We start from the raw sequence: 21682 nt of genomic DNA on the forward strand, positions 1-21682 counted from the left end.
ATATATATATTCTATTCAATTCAATTGAATGGAACCCAATTGGATGATACAATAAGATTTATGAAATTGATCTTATATCATTTGTAAAATTGAGTTTTTGGATTGGTTTAATTAATCGGTTTAGGATATTGAACTCAATCCTTTAAATCGTAATCGATTTGATTGGTTTAAACCAATTAATTAAATTAAAAAAATATTTTTAAATCAGAATAGTTTATAATATTCAAAATTAAATTGGATTGATTCAAATCAAATCGGTTCGATCCGATCTTCGGATTCGATTTGAAAAAAACAAGAAAGATTTTTTGAAGCTCTCTTTGTAGTGTGAAGACGCAATGGATCTCCAATAAAATCCTGTCTCCAGTGGCTCATTTTACAGCCATGAGCTAATGATCCACCAACTCAATTAGAGAGGCTATCGATCGCATCGTCCCCACTGACTGATTGATGTGATCCGCCATGGTTGACTTTTATTCTCGGACGTGAACTTCAAGCAACACAGCTACGGGGTACGGAAATGCTCATTTTGACTTTTTTCATGCGTTGACCGATGGAAAGTAAAAGCTGCGACTGTTGGGATACGAAAGGAAGCCTTTCCTGTTCTACCCAGTTCTCGCCGAGGTTCTAATTATATTAATTTTATCAATCAACAAGATTGATTTTATCGTATAAAAGTTTTGATTATTATATTAATTATATTAATATGTTTATATGTAGAAAATATTAATGTATTCTTTCGTTCAATAATCATGAAAATAACTCTTATTTATAATGGATAAGCGGTGAAGACGATAATTCACCTTACTATATTTTAGATATATCGATCTTACCTAATGAGATTAATACATGACTGAGATTAATACCTACGTACTAGTCAATATTTATATATTTTTAGGATGAATTCTCAGAATTTTTTTTATTTTTTATTTTGAGAAGAACTCTTCATTTTCAGAATTCTCTAACAGCATCACTTGCTTATCTAATACCTATAATATTTTTGATTTGATAGTCAATAATATTATGTTACAAAGTTTTAAGGAACACCAGAAAAATATATAGTATTTTATAAAAACATGATATTTATAATTTTTTTCTACACTACATTACAGTGTTTTTATATTCCTTTTATAATATTTTTTTAGTATTATTAAAAATATTATAATATATAGATTGATTCACCCTAGAAAGATAAAAAGGTAGGTGACTAGAGGTATCCCAAGTATTAGGGAAAAAAAAAAAAGGATGCTGTCAAGAAATTCTTAAAAAAATTAAATTTTTTGAGAGTTTGTATTATTTTTTAAGTATATATTTGTATAAAGAGATTCCAAGTATTTTGAAGAGAGAAAGATAAGAGGTATTCCAAGTATTAGGAAAAAAGAAAAAAAAGAGAGAATGTTGTTAGGAAATTCTAAAATAAAAAAAACTTTCTTAAAAAAATTAATTTTCCTTGAGAGTTTGTTTTATTTTTTATGTATATATTTGTGTAAAAGAGATTTCAAATCATCAACATTTGATAAAATGAGGTCCAATACACTATGATAAATTTATTATGAGTTGAGTCAAAGGCAATTATGGACATCTCAAGGTTAATATAATAATCCAGTCAAATAAGGTGAATGGGGGCAGTTGATGGTGGTGGTAGTACTTTTGGGTGAGTTGGAAATCCAAGGATGGTGTGGGACCCTGTCTGAGACGCATCACATTCACACCCTGACCACAGTAGTAAATGATGGATGATCCGAGTAAATAGTATATAGGATATTAACTACCCCATTGACTACCCAACACAGCACCCGCTCATCATTGCGGACCCGACTGCTCTTTGTGCACGGATCCGCTGCTCCGACACGGAACACCAAACAGCTCATTTTCCAGCTCGGTTCCCCGTCCCACCGCCTTTGATTTCCTTTCATCCTCCCCCAGGAGCTGTTTATGAACTAGATTTTCTTACCAGGCTCGATTTCTAGGGCTTTGACCCGCAGTTTCCCTTCTCTATCAGCGGACAAGTTCAAGTTTTCGATCCAATTCGTCAGAAAGGTGGAGCTTTGTTCTGGGTCTGGTGCAACGATCCAGGGTTACCCTCTCCAACCAGGGCTTTTTCGGGTTTACAGTCGTGGATCCCTTTGGGCGGCGAAAAGGTGTGCTTTTGATACTGATCTCCCCGTTTTCTTACGCTTCCGAGACCTTTTGGTCTGGTCCACAGGCCGCTTTGTCCAAGAAAAGCCTCCAGATTCTTTGGCACTGCGTAAGGTTGTGTGTTTTCCGCCTACTCGAGGCTATCGCTGCGAAGTTTGCTCCTTGGAGCTTTCAAGATTGGATCTTGTGGGGGGGGGGGGACTTGGTTGTGGTTCTTCATCCGGGCCGTGGTAAGAGTGACCAGCGGAAAGCGTTCGGCTTGATTGCTGTGATTGCTGAGCTCGGAGAAATGACGGACACGATGGATGCGAGTAGCTGGCAGGAGATGCTACGGAGGATATTGCCTCCAGGCACCCCCATACCGGAGGCACCGGCCAACCTCGACTACTCCATCGCCATCGAGTACGATGGCCCGCCGGTGTCGTACGAGCTTCCGAGGGTTGACCCGGTCGATTTGATCCCGACGGCTGAGACTGCCCCTGGTTCACATAGCTCGGTGAATGGCACCACTCCCCCCGTAGTCGATCCAATTCCTTTGCCTGTTTCTCGGATTGCTCGCTGTGCTGACCCCCCACCCCGAAGTTCCCAGACCTCAGGAAGCCCTGAGTCTGTAGATTCAGTCTTGCAGAACGAAGAATTCTCGGATGCCTCCCGCTCGGATTCTCCAGTGTCCACCCATAGCGTGCCGAATGGGCAGCCTAGCCAACCAGTGAACGAGGAAAGGAGGACGTCGGTGGTCACTTTTGAGGAGAAATCAGAAAGCAAGGAGCTTTACAGTGATTTGTCTGGTTCCACTCGAGATGTTGGTGTCACCAGGAGGGAAAAGAGGAAAAGAGTGTGTTATAGATGTGGCAAGAGGAAGTGGGAGAGCAAAGAAGTTTGTCTGGTCTGCGATGCCAGGTATTGCAGCTACTGTGTGCTCAGAGCCATGGGATCAATGCCAGAGGGGCGGAAGTGTGTTAGTTGCATTGGCCAGCCAATTGATGAGTCAAAGCGCTTGAGACTAGGAAAGAGTTCGAGGACATTGTCACGGCTTCTCAGTCCACTGGAGGTCAGACAAATCTTGAAAGCTGAGAAGGAATGTCCTGCAAATCAACTCCGCCCGAAACAGCTCATTGTGAATGAATTCCCACTTAGGCCAGAAGAGATGGCAGAGTTGCTCAGTTGCCCAATACCACCGCAAAAGTTGAAGCCTGGAAAATATTGGTACGACAAAGAATCAGGCCTCTGGGGAAAGGCAAGTGCATCAGCTGTTTCCGAACCCTGCCATCTTGCTTGTTAAGACATGCTAATCTTTTGCCTATGCTTCTTCATTTTGCAGGAGGGGGAGAAACCCAATAGAATCATTAGTTCCAACTTGAATTTTACTGGGAAGCTTCATGCTGATGCAAGCAATGGGAATACTGAAGTTTATATTAATGGCAGAGAAATTACAAAAATTGAATTAAAGGTGCTTAAGGTAGAAACTGTTGCACTCAAAAGCCACCTTTTTGTTGTCAAGCAGCTACCTTCTAATACTTCTTTTTCCCTTTGAGTTAGTTTTCAGTTTAAGTTGTTTCTTTAGCGCTTTAGGGTCATCAGTGCATCCAGACTCGTCACTTTAGATATTTTGATCAGCAATAGCAGTTCAATGTGCAGTTCTACAGGAAAATTGTTGTGATTCATCTAATGAAAATATGCCTGAGGTGCCAAAAGAATTGAGAACTGATTCAAAGTTCCTCGCTTAATTCATGCTAAGAGCTACACAGAGAAAAGTAAAAAGTAGGAAAAGAGGACTCAGAAGTTAGTTAATCTTCATGTCCGTGATAGTTAAAAGTGATGCATGCTCCTTCATCCAAGTTTCTAACATTCAAATGTTTGCTTGCTTATACGGCCAGGAGAGATTTTTTTCCCCAATGTGCCCACACACTGTTTCTTGCTCAGCATTGTGGACATCACTTTTAGTTTGACTTTGTATTCTAACACACAATGAACTTGCCATAGGATATGTAGGTCCTGTGCACCATGGTTCAAGTTAAACTTCTGTGGTGTGCATGGACCCTTACATTTTCATATCTTTATGTGATGTTCCAAAATCGTTGATTTGTTAAAGTTCATGCCGAGCTGTACTTTGGTACATCCTAGTTACTTCTTGTTGTCGTTTTTGTTCCATTTAGAGTTGTGCATTGAGCTTTGTAATGAAGAATTGAAGATATGTAACAGTATTTCCTGAGAGGATAGACACTAAACCATAAACATATATTTTAAAGCTACACCAAGTTTCACTGAATTTTTTCACTTTTATTTTGCCCTTCTGAATATAAGGTAGTTGTCTCAATCAAGGTATGCAATACCGTACCATACCGGTGTTTCGAGGTTAGCTCGGTATGGTACGGTACGGTACCGTGTACCGAGCGGTACGCCAGGGCGTACCGAGCGGTATACCTAATTTAGGTGTAAAACCCTCTGAAAATATCTGAAAATAAAAAAAAGTTAGGATAGGGTTTTAAGTTAGAAATAAATATAGTAATAGCATAAGTTTAGCAAACTCAATATAAATTAGGTAAGAATAGTATCACATATCTTTTTCAGGCTTTGAAGAATATCTTGTGCAAGGTTCGTATTTCAGTCCATTACAGATTGTCCTTATGTAAACATACCTCTTGATTAGAAAGTTCTTCTTCTTAATCTTCCCAAATTAGTCTCGATTCAATTCACAAATCGTTGTTTTGTAGAGTTTAGGAGAACACAAATATAAAAAAAAAAAAGAGTTTGAGATAGTTTAAGAGAATATGAAAATGTAATGGAGTGAAATAGGGGAGAAGAATGGTTTAAATACTATGAGAAAGGGCTCCAACGGTCAATTTGATCGTTGGAGCATTGTATCACTGTTACCGAGCGGTTTTAAATATTTCTTATTTTTACTGTAGCACTATCGCACGTTCCGTCCGGTAGCGGGCGGTCCACGTTTTGGTATATCGTCAGACCGGTACATACCGCCCGTACCGGGCGGTACCATTCGAAATTGCATACCTTGGTCTTAATAACTTTATGGTTTGTCCTATGAAAATAACACCAAATACTACAGTTATACAGGCAATTCCCAGTTAGTTCCAGTCATTGCCTGATGGAATCACATGGTATTCAATCATTTTCTTTTCACCTGGCTGAAACTATTTGTCCTTTCACTAATTAGGGTATTTTGGCTTCATATTCTATTTTTTTCTCTACATCATTGGTCTGAATGAACTATTTTCTTGCATATTTACCAAGTGACTTATTGTAGCTTGGAGGGTGAGAAATTTAGAAAACAGGAATCAGACATTGGCATATCAGTCCTTTTAATTGAATTGAAAACTTTCTCTTTTCATTTGTTTCCATGTCTCATTTGCTATCATTATTTGCAAAGCTTTTGTCATTCCCATCGTGGTTCTCCAATTATTCACTTTTTGAATGCATGCCAATTTTGCAGCTTGCTAATGTGCAATGTCCACGTGATACACATTTCTGGGTATACGATGATGGCCGTTATGAGGAGGAAGGTCAAAATAATATAAGGGGAAATATCTGGGAATCGGTGTGTATAATAATTTAAGATTCACTTTTTGTACAAATTTGACTGAATTTGTATTCTCTTATGTCACAACTGATATTTGGGATAATAGTCACCTTAATGTTGTGCTTGTGTTGTTGCCTGACAGACGTTGACAAGATTGGCATGTTCTTTGTTTTCTTTACCTGTACCACATCCAGTTCCAAATGATCATAAAAATGTGGCTCCCTATGTAGCCAGACCTGTACCTGATTACCTTGAGCAGAGAATTCAAAAGCTTTTGCTACTTGGACCACAGGGGTCTGGCACAAGCACTATCTTTAAACAGGTATGATGTATCAGCAAACTGTTCTAGTTGAACATTTTAGAGGATTGTGATTACTGATTGTCTGGATATCTTTTGATCTTATGCATAATCTTGATCCAAATAAGATCTGTAAAGATAATTAGCATCAATTATGTGCTATACTGGAATGCTACTATCCATACATTCACGCAGATCATGCTGTTAGCTCAAATGGTGTAGCAATTTGGCTGTCTATGTTTTAGGTTTTTAAAAGCTTAACTATATTAGATACTAAGGACCAGGGTTTTGAATACCGGTCCGTATCAGCGTACCGAGCTCTGCTCGATACAGTACGTACCAATATATATTGTCGGTACACTAGGGTGTACCGATGGTACACCCTAAAACCTTAAAAACACTTTCACCTACTATGTCAGGGCGTACCGATCGGTATGCCTCGGTAACGGTCGAAATCCAGGGCGGTACCGGTCGATACACCTCGGTACCAGTCAAAACACTGGTACTGCCCGGTAGAGGCTGGTCCGCGTACTGGTATCCTCTTACGGGCGGTGCACATTGAAATTGGGAACCCTGCTAACTGCTAAGGACTGTTACGTTTTTCATATATCAAATGTGTTCAAACTTTCTTCATAACGTACAATTTGTATGCCTGATTTTTGTGCAGATGTTGCTATTAGTTAAGTGGTGTAGCCATTGTATGTTTGATTTTGTCATTTATGAATTATGATACATTGTTACTCTTTAAGTTTATGGAAATTTGTTGCTACATTGGTTCCTAAAAATGGCTTAATTATACCTGCCAAATCTGTTACTATATCTTTCTAGTTGAATATTTATCATTCTTGTTTGTATTTTTGCTTTTGTGACGGAGTTCTCTTTCTGCAAACAGTGGTCATTTATCCCTTGTCAAGCGCGATTTTAGTTTGAGAAGAAGTTTCATTTTCTTTTCTATTTAATTTTGAGACTCATACGGAGCAGTTTACCTGTGATGCCATAGAAAATTTAGAAGCACCCTTTAGCTTTCTGATATTTCATCTCCCTCTCACTGTCCTACTTTCCCTTATTGGTCCTTTATTCATCCTCTTCTACACAATAGCTTCTCCTTTTCATTAATTTTAGATGTATTGTAAGTCAATTCATGGCATTGTGCTGTTCTTGCATTGATTTCAAGTGACGCAAATATGTCAGGAACTCTAGGGCATCTATTTTAATAGCCAAAAATACTCCAAAAATATAATCGATTATTTATGAATATACTAAACCTGAAAGTTCCAGAGTCCATATATTGTTTAAAAAGAGAATTATCATAAAGTTCAGTCATCTGAACACATCTCTCGAGCTCACCATGAAGTTGATAGCCTGATATAAGATGTTTATATCACTTTTCGATTTATGCTGCTTAGTCTGGACTTCCATTTGATGGCTCAGTGTTTCTGTTAGGCAAAATTTTTGTATAAAAACAAGTTCTCTTTGATTCATTGCGACCCATATTCTTTTGTGGTTCTCTTTTACATCATGAATACACCATTTAGACTGGACTTCTATTTGATGGCTTAATGTTTTGAACAGGCAAAGTTTTTGTATGGAAATAAGTTCTCTCAAGAAGAATTGGAGAATATCAAACTAATGATACAAAGCAATATGTACAAATATCTAAGTATTTTACTTGAGGGACGAGAACGCTTTGAGGAGGAGGCTTTAGCTAGGTTGCAAGGGACAGATTCACACGATCAACATCCCAGTGAAGGTAACATGCATATAGGTTTCACTTTTCATTTGTCACAGACCAGTCTAATTGTTGCTTGTGTATTAGTTTGTTGTTTGTTTTTTTTCATTTTTAATGATATGTGCAACACCTATATACATACACATATAAAGCACTAACATGTTTTCTATTTTGGCTGCCTTTGTGATACGCTAGAGGTCATTTGTTAATTGACAGTTTGACATGACATGCTTGTAGAAATTGTTTTCAGTAAACTAACAAAACGAGGTGACATCTTGTCTTGCATCAGTTAATACAAGTTTAATCATATGGAATATGATATCCTCATAATACATGTAGTATGTGTAATTTCTTGTTTCTGTGTTAATAGTTAGTGTAAATCAGTTGCATGACATTGTGAAATGGCTCTCTGGAATATGTTCAATTATTATAACTGGCATAATGTCATTTATGTATACACTGGTCTTATGTTTAAGGTGGTTCCTGGCATTCTGCAATATAGGCAAGAATTTGACTCCTTTTGAAGCTATGCAAATGACAGAGCATCCTTGTTAGAATTGAGCTTTCTTTTCTCTTATTTTGACTTGAATTTCCTTTGACTATTATCTTCTAAAAGCTAATCTGAACCCTAGGCGCCCTTCAAGTACACTAGTAGTTAAGACCAGGTTCTTTAAGGGGACCATCTAAATGGTGGTCCAGTGGCTCCCACCAATGCGGGATCTAGAAAGAATCAATGCACTCTTTAAAGAGCACATATAGATCCTGAATCAAGTAGACAATGCTAAGGTCATTGTCTTTCGCTTATCTAAAGGATAAACCTATCGCAATTAACCTGTTTCTTAAGTTCTGGTCCTGACTCTACCCATTAGAAATCATTTGTTTAATTCAAATTTTTAACATTTTAACGCTGTAGAATGAATCACTATGAAGTAAGAACAATGATTAATTATTATTCATCCTACTAAATCATTGGATTGTGTCACCAAAATTCTTGTATCTCTCATCTCTAAACACAGCCTTAAGATTTGATTTAAGGGCTCCCATTAAATTGCAGAATTTGGGTAGGGTTAATATAAGCAGTCTTACCCCTGCAAGTAGAGACTATTTTCATGATACAAATTCTAGTGACTCTGCTCACAAGAAGTATCCTTACCATGATGCCAAGGCTAATCGTCCATATCCTTCAAATTTCATGCCAAAATAGTTACTTTGCACAATTTGTCATGCTTTGTATTTCCCAACATTGACTTTGGCCTACTTTTGTCATGTGTCTTCACATGTCCACCATCCATCAAGTGATTTTATTAAGAAAATCTTTGTGCAATTTGTGACACATTGTCTTGCATGCCTAAAATCATTTGGAAGGCTCGACATAGGCGGCCACTCAAATTTGTTTCCTCTTTGCACTTGTTTCTTTGTCTGTCTCGTTAATGCATGAGGTGCTTTACTTGGTTTTTGTTCACACTGACTATGATGTTGTATATCATTAGTGGATTCTCAAATTTGATTTGTCCTTGTCAGTCCTTTGCACATTATTCCTTTCTCTGGATGCTTGTGTTAGAGAAGCTATTTGAGTCTCATAAAATGATTGGAACAATTCATTTTGCAGGGGTTTCAGGCCAACATAAAAGTGAAGCTAGTCAGCCAAATCTCTGTATTTACTCGATTAATGGAAGGTTAAAGCAGTTTTCTGACTGGCTTTTAGACATTGTGGCCATGGGGGACTTGGATGCTTTTTTCCCTGCTGCAACACGTGAGTATGCTCCATTGGTTGATGAGATGTGGAGGGAGCCAGCCATACAGGAAACATATAAGAGAAGAAACGAGCTCCATTATCTTCCAGATATTGCTGGATACTTTTTGAGCAAGGTATTGATCTACAAAATTGTTAACTTGCTTTCTTTAATCCTAAAATACATAGAATTTAGTATCAGATTAGGTACAAAGTAATGCATCTGTCCTGTGATTCCTGTTTTATTATTTACAATATCAAATTGTTAATTTTAATTGATTGTTGTTCTAGTACTCCTAGGAAATAATGTCCTTTATCCACAATAGAATGACAGATTATCAGTTTTGCATTTTTGGGGTTAAAATTTTCTTTTATTCTCTGATATTTCTAGTTTCTTCAGACTTCAGAGCATTAGTGTTTAAAAAAAATTCCCCTCGTGCATATGAGATTACAGAAATAAAATATCATTGAATATTCACTTGGAGGCAACTCTTAGCTGCGATATTTCATCCTGAACTTTTTGCTGTTTACTGAGTTACTTCAATCCTTGTCTATGATAACCTTCATCTTTAGTAATACTTCCATGCTTCTTCCAGACCATTTTTTTTAACGATCCATGGTTTTGTCTCAACAATTTTTCTGGATTTCATATTAGCTAAGATACTGGTAGTGATTTATCAAATTTCATGGAATAATTGGTCTTCCTAAGTGGAATGACTTTTTTCTTCTGCTATTCATGAGATCAAGTAAAGAATCTGAATGATCTTTATTTTCGAATGCCTATAGGCCTTTCTTAGTTCATTTTTTCTTTTAACATTCATACCATACATAAATGATGTCATTGAATTGAATTCAAAAGTAGGCTTTTTATGTAATTCCTTGCCTTGTAGATTTATTATAACACTTCCTTTATAAACGCCAGCTTATGCCATTTGCTAATGTGGGGGGAAAGAGAGGGGTTATTGTTAATTTTCAACATGGGGGGTTGTATCCAAAAAACCTTAATCATATTTTCTCTTGTCTATGATAAAAGAACTTTTCACCATTTCTTTTCATCTCTGATATCTTTTTATTATAACTACTTTTTAGTTTTCTATATGTCCATAATGGAAGTAGCTGAAACTTACCCTGAAACTGTTCAGAACTTCTGCTCTGGCTTCATTTAAAAGGAAACCTATAAATATTCTGCAACCATTTGTAAACAGTAGACTAGTAAAACAATGTCAAGTTCACAGTTGAGTCAATAAGACAAGTAGATAACTAAAATCTGATCTAAACAAAATTTTTGAAGTACTTTAAATGCTTGTACAAGCTGGGACTTCTTTGAGGCTTGAATTTGTGACATTGTGCATGAAGACTCTTGGTCATGATTGTTTAAGATGTGATTTAGTGTATCACTTTGATTTGCCCATCTCCTTGAGCCGATGTCAGTAATTACCTTTCGTGGTTGTTGCGTTTACAACTTGAGGAAAAAGAAATGTTTCCTTAAAGTTATACTTTTGTTTAGAAATACATGATCCAAGTGTTCTGCATTGCTTCTACAGAACCTAACCTGTAAAACAAAAATATGCTTTGGAGATAGCATGCAGTAGAAAGATGAGATGAGACAGAGTTTTCTGTTCTTGTAATCAATGTTTTCTAGATTAAAAATGTTCTGACATGAGTCAAAAGATAGCAAAGAAAAGGTAAGGTAGAATTGAACTCAAAATACAAATTTCCAAATTCTCTGGTATTTATTTTTGGTAAACTGGTTTTAATAGAACTGAAAACATTGTTTCCACACAACATCAATAAATTTATTTTGAGTCAACTTATTTTGAGAACTTTGCTAGGATTATAGTGTATATTAATGTCAATATTTTGTTGCAGGCAATTGAGGTGTCAAGCAATGAGTATGAACCTTCAGAGAAAGATATACTCTATGCAGAAGGAGTAACTCAAGGAAATGGGTTGGCTTGTATAGAGTTCTCACTTGATGACCACAGTCCAATGTCTGAACCCTATAATGACAATCATGATGCTTACTCCCAACCACTTACCAAGTAATTTCTCTATCATTTATTCTTGCTTCTATATTTATCTGCCAACTTAGGAGGAACCATACTTTATTTGACTGAACCATGGTTATAACCAGTAAATATTACTAAAAATAAGGTATTTACATAAATTGGGCATAACACAAACATAAACAAGTGAATAAAGAGAATTAAGCAAAAGGCATGCTTTGCCTCTGATTATTAATCTTTCTGACAATTAGTGATGTCATTAATTAGCAACATGCTGCTGGAATGGACAATAAATCATAAAAAGATGAGAAGCTTGGTTGCCACACTAGAAAATCACAGAACTGCGCTTGCCAAAACATATGCTTTATAGTTTATACAATCAACAAATGGATTATCTTGATGTTCAATTCATATGTCCTCATTTATTAGCAATCAGATCCCATATTCAAAATAGGTCTCTGTCCTCAACACTTTCTGTTAAAGGTCCTATCACTTGTGTAGTGCTAAAAATCTTGCATATTGTTGGTCTCTGTGTTATTGTTATTCAGAGTCTGATCTTTTGCTTTCTTCTTTTGTTTGTTTGTGTTTCTATATTGCAGTTTTCTTATCTTCGGCTCATGTTGTTCATCTTTTCTTTATCAGATACCAACTGATTAGAGTAAGCGTCAAGGGGATGAATGAGGGCTGCAAATGGGTGGAAATGTTTGAAGATGTCCGTCTGGTGATCTTCTGTGTTTCACTTGGTGACTATGACCAGTTGGCAGCTGATGTTAATGACAGTAGTAAACCTCTCCGGAATAAGATGATGCAGAGCAAGGAGTTATTTGAGGCGACAGTCAGGTGCTACTTCACTTTCTAAATAATTCTTATATCTGTTTCTTGAGATGTTATCTGGAATCTGCAGTTAAAAGCTAAGTCCCTATTGGTAAATGAATTGAGATGCTAGCATTTCTTAGTGATTATAAATGCATATAAAGTTAAGGGTTTGATCAATGGAATTATTTTCTCCAAATTAGTTTCGAGAGTAAAAGGTAGGAGAATAGTGATGGCACCCCATAATTGTTATCATACGGAGTTCATAATTATAATCATTACTTGCAGTCATGTTTGACTGTCGGGTTATTTTAACCAGGCAACCGTGCTTCCAAGATACCCCATTTGTGCTCGTGCTCAACAAGTATGACTTATTTGAAGAGAAGATAAACCGTGTGCCTTTATCGGCCTGCGAGTGGCTCAATGAATTCTCCCCAGTGAAGACTAACCAGAACAGCCAGAGTCTTGCCCACCAGGCTTACTATTACATTGCCATGAAGTTTAAGGATCTCTACTTATCCATCACTAATCGGAAGTTGTTTGTTTGGCAAGCTCGGGCACGAGATCGTCCAACAGTGGACGAAGCCTTCAAGTACATGAGAGAGGTGCTTAAGTGGGCTAATGAGAGAGAGGAGAATTGTATTGAGGACTCATTTTATAGCACCACAGAGATGAGTTCCTCACCATTTATCAGGCAGGAATGATCAAACTCAGAGCCTCCCAGCTTGAACTACTGTGTATATTATCAGTCTTGCAGCCATTTAGTCCTTGTGTTTCAGACCCCTATGTATTTCTGAAGTCTATTCTTGATGATTAATCTTATTCTGCTTTGTTCTTCTTTGTAATACTATTGGATCTTTGGGTGATGAATCATGAACTGTAATAAAAATTTGTAGATCATTTGGTGAAGCACTTGAAACTTGAGGTCTACAAGGAAGAGAGCCTTGTCTTCTCCAAGCTTAAATTTGTGATATTGAGGGCAGGATGGATGAAACCCATGTGTCTTGTCTCTCTTCTTACAATAAGTATTCTAAAGCATTGTTATGCTCTGAATAATTTTCTTTTTGTCTTTAACATTTTAAAGAGCAAAATTTGGTCTTAAAAGAGCAAAATTGTATACATATGTCCCTCTGAAGTTATATCCTATAAAACTTAGTTTAGCACTAATTAGAGTTTTAATTAACAGTCAAATTGACATTAATATCCTTTGAAAGTTTTATTATATTATGAATATGGAAGGTTTTAAGAATTTTCTTTTATGTTTATTATGTTAGACTCAAAGAAGCTATTGGTATTGAATAGATGGCCCAAAAAAAGGCCCATTGCGAGCCCACTATTGTCACGTGATCAGCACGTGCACAAAACCCCCGATCCCCTTCGCCGCGATATTTTACCGACCTCCTCGTCCTCTTCCCGACGGCCTCTCTCTCTCTCTCTCTCTCTCTCTCTCTCTCTCGCGTGCGCGCGCGCGGACAGCCTAACCATAGGCGATGGATTGCCTCAGGAGCCCTTTCCTGTCCCCTTTCACTTCTCCTCCACAAAACCCGTTCGGTCTGCCGCCGCCCAGGCCCCGCTCCAAGCTTCTCAATTCCAATCCTCCCGTCCGCTCCTCCAATGCCTCTGACCCGTGGAGCCTCAGCGACGGAAACTCTGGCAGGCCCCGGCCCCGACCCTACCGCCGGAACCCACGAAAGCCCCTTTCCGACGACGACGCCCGCCGCATCATCCACGCCAAGGCCCAGTACCTCAGCCGCCTCCGCCGCAACCAGGGGAGCGGCGCCCAGACCCCCCGGTGGATCCGCCGCACACCGGAGCAGATGGCGCAGTTGATCGAGGACGACAGGGACGGGCACCTGTACGGGAAACACGTGGTAGCGGCGATTCGGAAGGTCCGGGCGCTGGGTGGGAGGCCGGAGGGGTCGTATGACATGAGGGAGGTTATGGCGTCGTTCGTGACGAAACTGAGCTTCCGGGAGATGTGTGTTGTGCTAAAGGAGCAGCGCGGGTGGCGGCAGGTCAGAGACTTCTTTGCCTGGATGAAGCTGCAGGTGGGTCGAAATGACTTCCTTTTCATCCTGTTGTCTGCCTTCTCCATGTTTGGTCGTATGTGTCGTCGTATTGCATGTTGGAATCATGTATGTTCTTTTTTTCCAGTAATCAATTTCTGTCTGCGTTGCATGCTTCGTTCTACACCGATTTTGAGTCATCTAGTTTGAATCATTGCATCTTAAAGAAAAGAAAAGGCTTGTTTCTGGGGAACCCTTCAGTAAGATGGTCATGGGGGTTGGCGGAAATGGATAGGTAGGTTGATTCCGTTTGAACTCTGAGAAATAGCAAACGAGTCAAACATATACATAAGTGTTTTGTCAATTAGACTGTTGCAGGTTAATTCACAGAGGTGTTAAATTACTAGTGATTTGTTCCAATTTTTTGTCCACCCTATTGTCATTTTATTAGGCAGATAGATGTAATTAGTTTGTTTCCCTTGGTTTTATTGTACTTGATGGCTCTCTCTAGGTGTGTAATTAACTCATGGTGATTATTTTGTATATTTTTGAATCTCTTTTTTCACAAATTGGGAGACCATAGAACAAGTCAGTCTATTATCGAAGAGATATACTGCTTGTCAGAAAGGCCTTAATCCTGGTATCTTGATTTCTTAAGTTCTAAGTTGGACAACTTCACCAGTTCTTTGTGTTCAGACTACTAAATTGATCCATGAATCTGTTATCTTATTGACAATTACAGAATTCTGACAAAGAAAACCAACATGTGGTTTTAAGATCTTGCCTTTATCACACAAACTTGTTTATTTTTTGGTTTTAGGTGTAGAGTTTTACTTCATGGTTTGGTTAATAACACGAACCTCGCATGTGCTGCAATAGTTCACTAAGATGCTTTTGTACGGTCCCATTATATAAAAGGTGCACTTTTAGTAAACAGTTTGTTACATCAACTGGGATGTATTGTGCTCACAGATGTTTTTGAACAATGATCATTATTACTGTTGTTGCACATTGCAGCTGTGCTACAGACCTAGTGTTATTGTCTACACTATTGTTCTAAGAATATATGGCCAAGTTGGAAAGATCAAACTTGCTGAACAAATTTTCTTGGAGATGCTTGAAGCAGGTTGTGAACCAGATGAAGTTGCTTGTGGAACTATGCTTTGTGCATATGCTAGGTGGGGACGGCATAAAGACATGATGCTGTTTTATTCTGCTGTGCGTAGAAGGGATATTTTACCCTCTGTTGCAGTTTTTAATTTCATGATTTCATCCTTGCAAAAGCAGAAGCTGCATGAAAAGGTTATTCAGCTCTGGAAACAGATGTTGGATGATGCAGTAGAGCCTAATCGATTTACTTATACAATCATTATTAGTTCATATGCCAAGGAAGACCTGGTTGATGATGCTTTTGATGCATTTAGAAAAATGAAAAAATCTGGCTTCACTCCTGAGGAGGCTACATACAGCTTGCTTATTACTTTAGGTGTTAAACATGATAAGGGAGATGATGCATTGCAACTTTATGAAGAGATGAAAGCTTTGGCGATCATTCCAAGTAACTACACTTTAGCTTCACTTTTGACGTTGCACTGCAAGAATGCCAATTACTCCAAAGCTTTGGCACTCTTTACAGAGATGGAAAGAAACAAAATTGTCCCTGATGAGGTTATATATGGAATTCTCATAAGGATATATGGAAAACTTGGACTATATGAGGATGCACTGAAAATGTTTGAAGAAATTGAAAAAATAGGTCTTCTTAATGATGAGAAGACATATGTGGCTATGGCTAATGTCCATCTTAATGTAGGAAATTATGAGGAAGCTGTAGGAATTATTGAACTTATGAGATCAAGAAATGTGGAGCTGTCAAATTTTGCATATAATGTTTTGCTTCGCTGTTATGTTGCCAAGGAAGATGTGTCTTCTGCTGAACTAACATTCCAGATGCTATCCAAAACGGGGCTTCCTGATGCAGGCTGCTGTAATGACTTGCTTAGACTTTATGCAAAATTGGGACTCTTCGAAAAGGCCAAAGTATTAATTTCACAGGTAAGGCACGATGAAATTAAGCTTGATGAAGGCCTATATAAGACCGTTTTGGAAGTGTATTGCAAAAAGGGGATGATAGATGATGCTGAAATTTTGATGGAGGAGATGGAAAATGTTGGCTTGGCCATAGATAAATTCACAAAGACATCATTAATGGCGATGTATGGTGCAGCTGGAGGGCTTCAGAAAGCAGAGAATCTGTTGAAGAACTTGGAGCAACCAGATGCTACAGCCTTCAGTGTAATGCTTTGCTTGTATCTGGAAAATGGTGACACTGAAAAGGCCAAAGAAATTCTGAAATCCTTGTGTCAGACAAATGGTGGTTTATCTACAGCAAGCCAGCTGATTAGCAAATATGCTAGGGAAGGCAAGCCACTTGTATAGCTGATATTATATTATTCTCCTTATCCGCACTTAACAGATTTCATATGACTCTTTAGTCCCTACTCAATATACATCCTGGAAATTTTAAGCATAGATAATTCTTTTTTGCTTATTTATCAACAATGTCACAGTTTAAAAAATGCCCTCATTATTTAGCAGATATTAATGGTTGTTCTCTGTGCTGCAGGGAGTATAGTTGAAGTTGAAACCTTGTATAGGCAGATTTTGGATCTAGGATTTATACCTGAAGATTCAGTTGTTGCTTCTATGATTACTCTCTACGGTCGTTGCCACCAATTAAAACAAGCCCAAGAAGTATTTGCCTCCGTATCACACTCTTCAAAACCTACAGAGGCTGCTTACAACTCAATGATAGGTGTTTGTTGCAAATGTGGAGATGTTGATGAAGCAATTCGGCTGTATAAAGAAATGATTAATCGAGCATACACTCAGGATGCTGTTACCATCAGCATACTTGTCAATACTTTAACTAAGAATGGTGTGTATTTGATGTTCTCTCTGCATATACATATCCTATTTTAAGCCAATACTACTAGCACAAGTAACAAAGTCACTAGGATACACTGCATATCGTAAACCATTAGGAAGAATATGGATACAGCTAATATCTCTTTAGTACTTTATTGGATTTAAACAAATTAAAGTTAATAAATTTAGTATTCATATGACATTTACATGCTTAGTAGGTAAATATGGATAAGTACATTAATATACCAAAATCAAAAATCGAAATTTACCACTAACTGGGGTCTTATCTTCATGCAATTATTCTTGTTGAGAATATAAGAACAATTTTCTCCTTGGGAGGCTGGTGGTTGTTGTAAGTGCCTGAGGAACACAGAGAATCAGAAGTATAATTGGATCGTTGTTTACTTTTCATAGCAGTAAGTGGTTGGACAAGTATGGATTTGGTTTTATCATGCATAATTGTGAAGAATTAGTTCAATTGTTCAATTTTTACAGTACTTTCCTACTAATGGGTAGTTCCTTTGTTTATACATTTTAGGCTTCCACAAATAACTTGTTATATTTTTAGCCACAAATAAATCATCATTTACCTTCTCTATTTTTTTTCAGGAAAATATATGGAAGCAGAAAGAATAATTTATGACAGTTTTAATTCTAATATGGAGCTCGATACTGTAGCCTACAACACTTATATCAAGTCAATGCTAGAAGCAGGTTAGGAATTATCCTCCAAAAATGCCCATTATTTGAGTGGAACTAACTGAAAATCTAACAAGATAAATGCAGGTAAATTACACTCTGCTGTCAGCATATATGATCATATGATTTCATCTGGTGTTCCTCCATCCCTTCAGACATACAACACTATGATAAGGTAGAGTCCATGTTCAAAAGAGGTGGAATTTTGCTTGGGATAATTGTCTCACTATCTGTCAATATCTGCTTATTTTTTATGTAAATGATGCTTTTTTCATATCAAATAATGCAGTGTACATGGTCAACGGGGGAAGTTGGAGAAAGCTATTGAGATGTTCAATACTGCACAAGGTTTGGGTTTGTCAATAGATGAAAAGGCATATACCAACATGATTAGTTACTATGGAAAAGCTGGTATGACATTCATCCTTTAGTCATAACAACCGTTACTGCATATCATTTTCATTTGATATTTTCGACCACTTAATGCATCATAGGTTCATCTTACTGTTTAGGTTGTCCAACCACAGCATGAAAAATCGAGCCCGAGATGTAGTTTTGCCTAGAAATCAGCTAACTGGTACATGCTATTGGCCCTGCAGGTAGGACTGAAAAGGCGTCTCGACTCTTTAGTAAAATGATGGAAGTTGGAATACTACCTGGAAGGGTATGCATTTAAGCTAACAAATACTGTAGTATGTTTTGACAGCTAATCTTATCTTTCTTGAGATCTTGATTTTGAGTTTGGCATGCATGGTTTTCAGATATTATTGTTACGGGTTATTTGACCAATGAGCAAATGCATAAAATTATCCTTAAATTCTTAAGATATTTTATGGAAAATTGATTTGCAGCTTAATACAAATTAATATTGCTTGTCTGTTGATGTGATGGACACATTTTCTGCTAATGAATGTTTAGTATTTTCTATGCTTGTTAGTTGCTACTTCTTGACATTGCTGGTTTATGAGGTTCACTTGGTACAGATGCATTAAGATTATTTATATTAATATAATAGAAAAGCTTTTGGTTCAGTTACAAAACTAGGACAGAATATCGGGGCTGGTTTTCCTGACATTGTCATTCTGAACTGCCTAAATTAAGTTCTCTCAAAAGTGTTCGTGGTGCTATTAGCTTATTTTGGCGACTCACTGGAGATGAATCGAGACAAAAGAAGTGTGCAATTTGTAAAATGATGCTTGTGCCTAGGAGTCAGATACTAAATTGTACCAACTGTTTTAAGCAATATTCACTAGTCTAATTAAGTGCTGGTGTATGGTTTACATACTACACTGAATCAATACTCAGTGAAGATGATTCAAGACAAAAGCAGTCTGCAACTTGTAAAAAGATGCTAGTCCCATGGAATCAGATACCAAATTGTACCAACTGTTTTAAGTATTTACTAGTCCTGGCTTTACATGCTTTATTAAATCAATACTGACATGGCATACCAGTCCAATAGTTCAATGATATTCATATGTCTAAGTCAATTGGTTTGTCACTTGTACATTTGTTGGCCATTTCATTGTTGTGATGTTGTAGATTTTTTCATATAGGGACATATTTGCATATTTTATAAACTTCTACCTTTCGTTTGCTGTACTTACTAGTATAGAACAAAGTTGCACATGCTAACACCCCTAGGTTAGTATTACATTAGATGTGGGATGGGAATTAAGAATTGGTTTATAGACCTAAGATATGTCTACTTTCATTGGCTTAGCTTTAATTGTTTGGCTCATTAATTAGTCAGTTCTTTCATTGGGTCAGATTGTGATATATGGTATTAGAGCATATCTAGTATTGGGCATGTATGAGGTTTTGATTCTAAGCTATGAGCATGAAATGGGCTTTGATGAGGATGTTAATCCTTAAGGTTGGGGGAGATTGTGACAGTTTATTGTAGGCCCACATCAGATATGGGAGGAAAATTGAGCTTGTTTGCTAACATTAAGATGAGAATAAGTATTTTGAGCTATTGGTTCAAGTCTATCAAGTTTATAGGTTAGTTATCCCATTGGATTGGACCGTGACAGCATACCTTGTTGCTAGAAGTTGACATGGTAACACATGTCAAGCAGGCTAGCTTTCTTTTTTCCCAGGTTTGTGCTTAAAGGAAAGAGTGCACGCATATCCAATTAACTTGACGTACTCTGATAACATTGATTATTGGCTTTAGATATCGATGTATGTTTTTGTGCACTCATATTAGTGTGATAAAAGCTGCATGACATGTATATGAATGTGTCACTTTTCTGGGTTTATGGCATCTCTTGAAAATTCCACAATTTGATTGTTAGGGTTGACTTTGGTTTATTGATCATGTATTGTCGAGAAATTGATATTTTCCTTTTTGGCACAGAAAATTATCTTTCTTACTAAGAAGCAAGAATGCATCTCCACATTTATAACCAATGCTTAAACATTTTTCTGTTTTGTTTGATACAGTGTTTGTTGTTGTCATTTATGTACTTGCAGATCAGTTACAACACGATGATTAATGTTTATGCCACGTCCGGACTTCATCGTGAAGCAGAGGATCTTTTCCAAGACATGCAAAGAATCGGACATTTTCCAGATTCCCATACATATCTTGCACTAGTTAGAGCTTTTACAGAAAGCAAGAAATATTCAGAGGCAGAGAAAACTATTCACAGAATGATAGGTGACGGAATCGCTCCCTCATCTGCTCATTTCAACCATTTAATCTTTGCCTTCACCAAGGAAGGATTCATTTTTGAGGCAGAAAGAGTCATTAGAGAAATGAGAGAAACAGGCTTGGATCCTGATTTAGCATGCTGTAGAACTATGATGCGAGCATACATGGACTATGGGCTTGTCGAGAAAGGTCTTTCGTTCTTTGAAACCATTAATAAGTTCCTAAAGCCTGATGGGTTTATATTAAGTGCTGCTGCCCATCTTTATGAGTTTGCTGGCAAAGAATCTGAGGCTGGGGACATTCTAGATGCAATAAATCTGAATGGACTCTTGTTTCTGAGAAACCTGAGAGTGGGGTCAAAGGTTCGAGCTTAATGCATTACCTGATGATGCTATGGAGGCTGATCAAGAGGTGGGGATTAAACCTCTCTCGAAGCTGCCAAAGAGAAATAATACAGTCAGCGGTGACAGCAGTGTCCATGAAATGTTGTCATGGTGAATTTGTGGTGAAAAAGATCACATCAAGATGGAGTGATGGGTTAATATGATATCTAAGATTGTACACAGTGACATCATTTATTGGATTCCGCATTTGTGGATTGCTATTGACAGGATACAAGAGATCCTTCTGGCCAGGTCACCCCATAAAGAAGTGTTTCCAGAGCAGTGCTCGTCTGTTTTGTTGAGGATGTCTAACCGCAAGCACTATGCTAACTTCAGAATTCCTCCCGCTGATGCAAATCAACTCCAACCACATTTGGTGAGAGCAGATGTTTGGTGAAAGAAATATATTAACAAGAACAACAAATGGAAATGTTTTGAAAGAATTTTTTGACTTGTATGCTTGGAAAATCAAGTTGAAACGCAGGTAGGTTCGAAGAAATACCATGACATTCAGTATCATGTTGATCTTTAACTTTTCGGATGTACCATTAACTGGCATAGATTTGCAATGCAACTGTCTATCAGGGCACTTGTAAACAGACTCCAACGAGACAATTTTTGTGCAGATGGAGGATGTTTTTCTTCTAATTTTCTTTTCGAGGATTTACTAGGATCTGCATGTTTGCAGAATGCCGAGTCATGACGATCGCATCGACCATGCACGGTTGTGGGAGTGATCACCTTTCCTCGGTGGC

General features: G+C 37.6%; 2 protein-coding genes across 2 annotated transcripts; both read left to right on the top strand.

The window, feature by feature from the left end:
- Positions 1-1937: 1937 nt before the first annotated feature.
- LOC135634108 (extra-large guanine nucleotide-binding protein 3-like) lies at positions 1938-13161 on the top strand. The gene is made up of 9 exons (XM_065144310.1): positions 1938-3373; positions 3458-3595; positions 5588-5692; positions 5817-5996; positions 7545-7722; positions 9311-9570; positions 11303-11475; positions 12082-12279; positions 12572-13161. The coding sequence occupies exons 1-9, from the start codon at positions 2426-2428 to the stop codon at positions 12954-12956; spliced, it is 2565 nt and encodes an 854-aa protein (XP_065000382.1). The 5' UTR covers positions 1938-2425; the 3' UTR covers positions 12957-13161.
- A 515-nt stretch (positions 13162-13676) lies between these two features.
- On the top strand, positions 13677-21554 carry LOC135634279 (pentatricopeptide repeat-containing protein At5g27270-like). Its single transcript, XM_065144640.1, has 8 exons — positions 13677-14300; positions 15276-16680; positions 16885-17196; positions 17796-17900; positions 17973-18060; positions 18175-18296; positions 18485-18549; positions 20364-21554. The coding sequence occupies exons 1-8, from the start codon at positions 13743-13745 to the stop codon at positions 20916-20918; spliced, it is 3210 nt and encodes a 1069-aa protein (XP_065000712.1). The 5' UTR covers positions 13677-13742; the 3' UTR covers positions 20919-21554.
- Positions 21555-21682: the final 128 nt, after the last annotated feature.

The sequence above is a fragment of the Musa acuminata genome, chromosome BXJ3-3 (assembly GCF_036884655.1).
Source record: "Musa acuminata AAA Group cultivar baxijiao chromosome BXJ3-3, Cavendish_Baxijiao_AAA, whole genome shotgun sequence".
NCBI lineage: Eukaryota > Viridiplantae > Streptophyta > Magnoliopsida > Zingiberales > Musaceae > Musa > Musa acuminata.

Excerpts from the sequence above, each read along its gene's own strand:
- LOC135634279 (XM_065144640.1), top strand. The coding sequence starts at position 13,743 with ATGGATTGCCTCAGGAGCCCTTTCCTGTCCCCTTTCACTTCTCCTCCA. Across the intron at positions 17,197-17,795 it reads CAATACTTTAACTAAGAATG|GAAAATATATGGAAGCAGAA; the intron begins GTGTGTATTTGA and ends ATTTTTTTTCAG. Across the intron at positions 18,297-18,484 it reads TAGTTACTATGGAAAAGCTG|GTAGGACTGAAAAGGCGTCT; the intron begins GTATGACATTCA and ends TTGGCCCTGCAG.
- LOC135634108 (XM_065144310.1), top strand. The coding sequence starts at position 2,426 with ATGACGGACACGATGGATGCGAGTAGCTGGCAGGAGATGCTACGGAGG. Across the intron at positions 3,596-5,587 it reads TTGAATTAAAGGTGCTTAAG|CTTGCTAATGTGCAATGTCC; the intron begins GTAGAAACTGTT and ends CCAATTTTGCAG. Across the intron at positions 9,571-11,302 it reads CTGGATACTTTTTGAGCAAG|GCAATTGAGGTGTCAAGCAA; the intron begins GTATTGATCTAC and ends ATTTTGTTGCAG.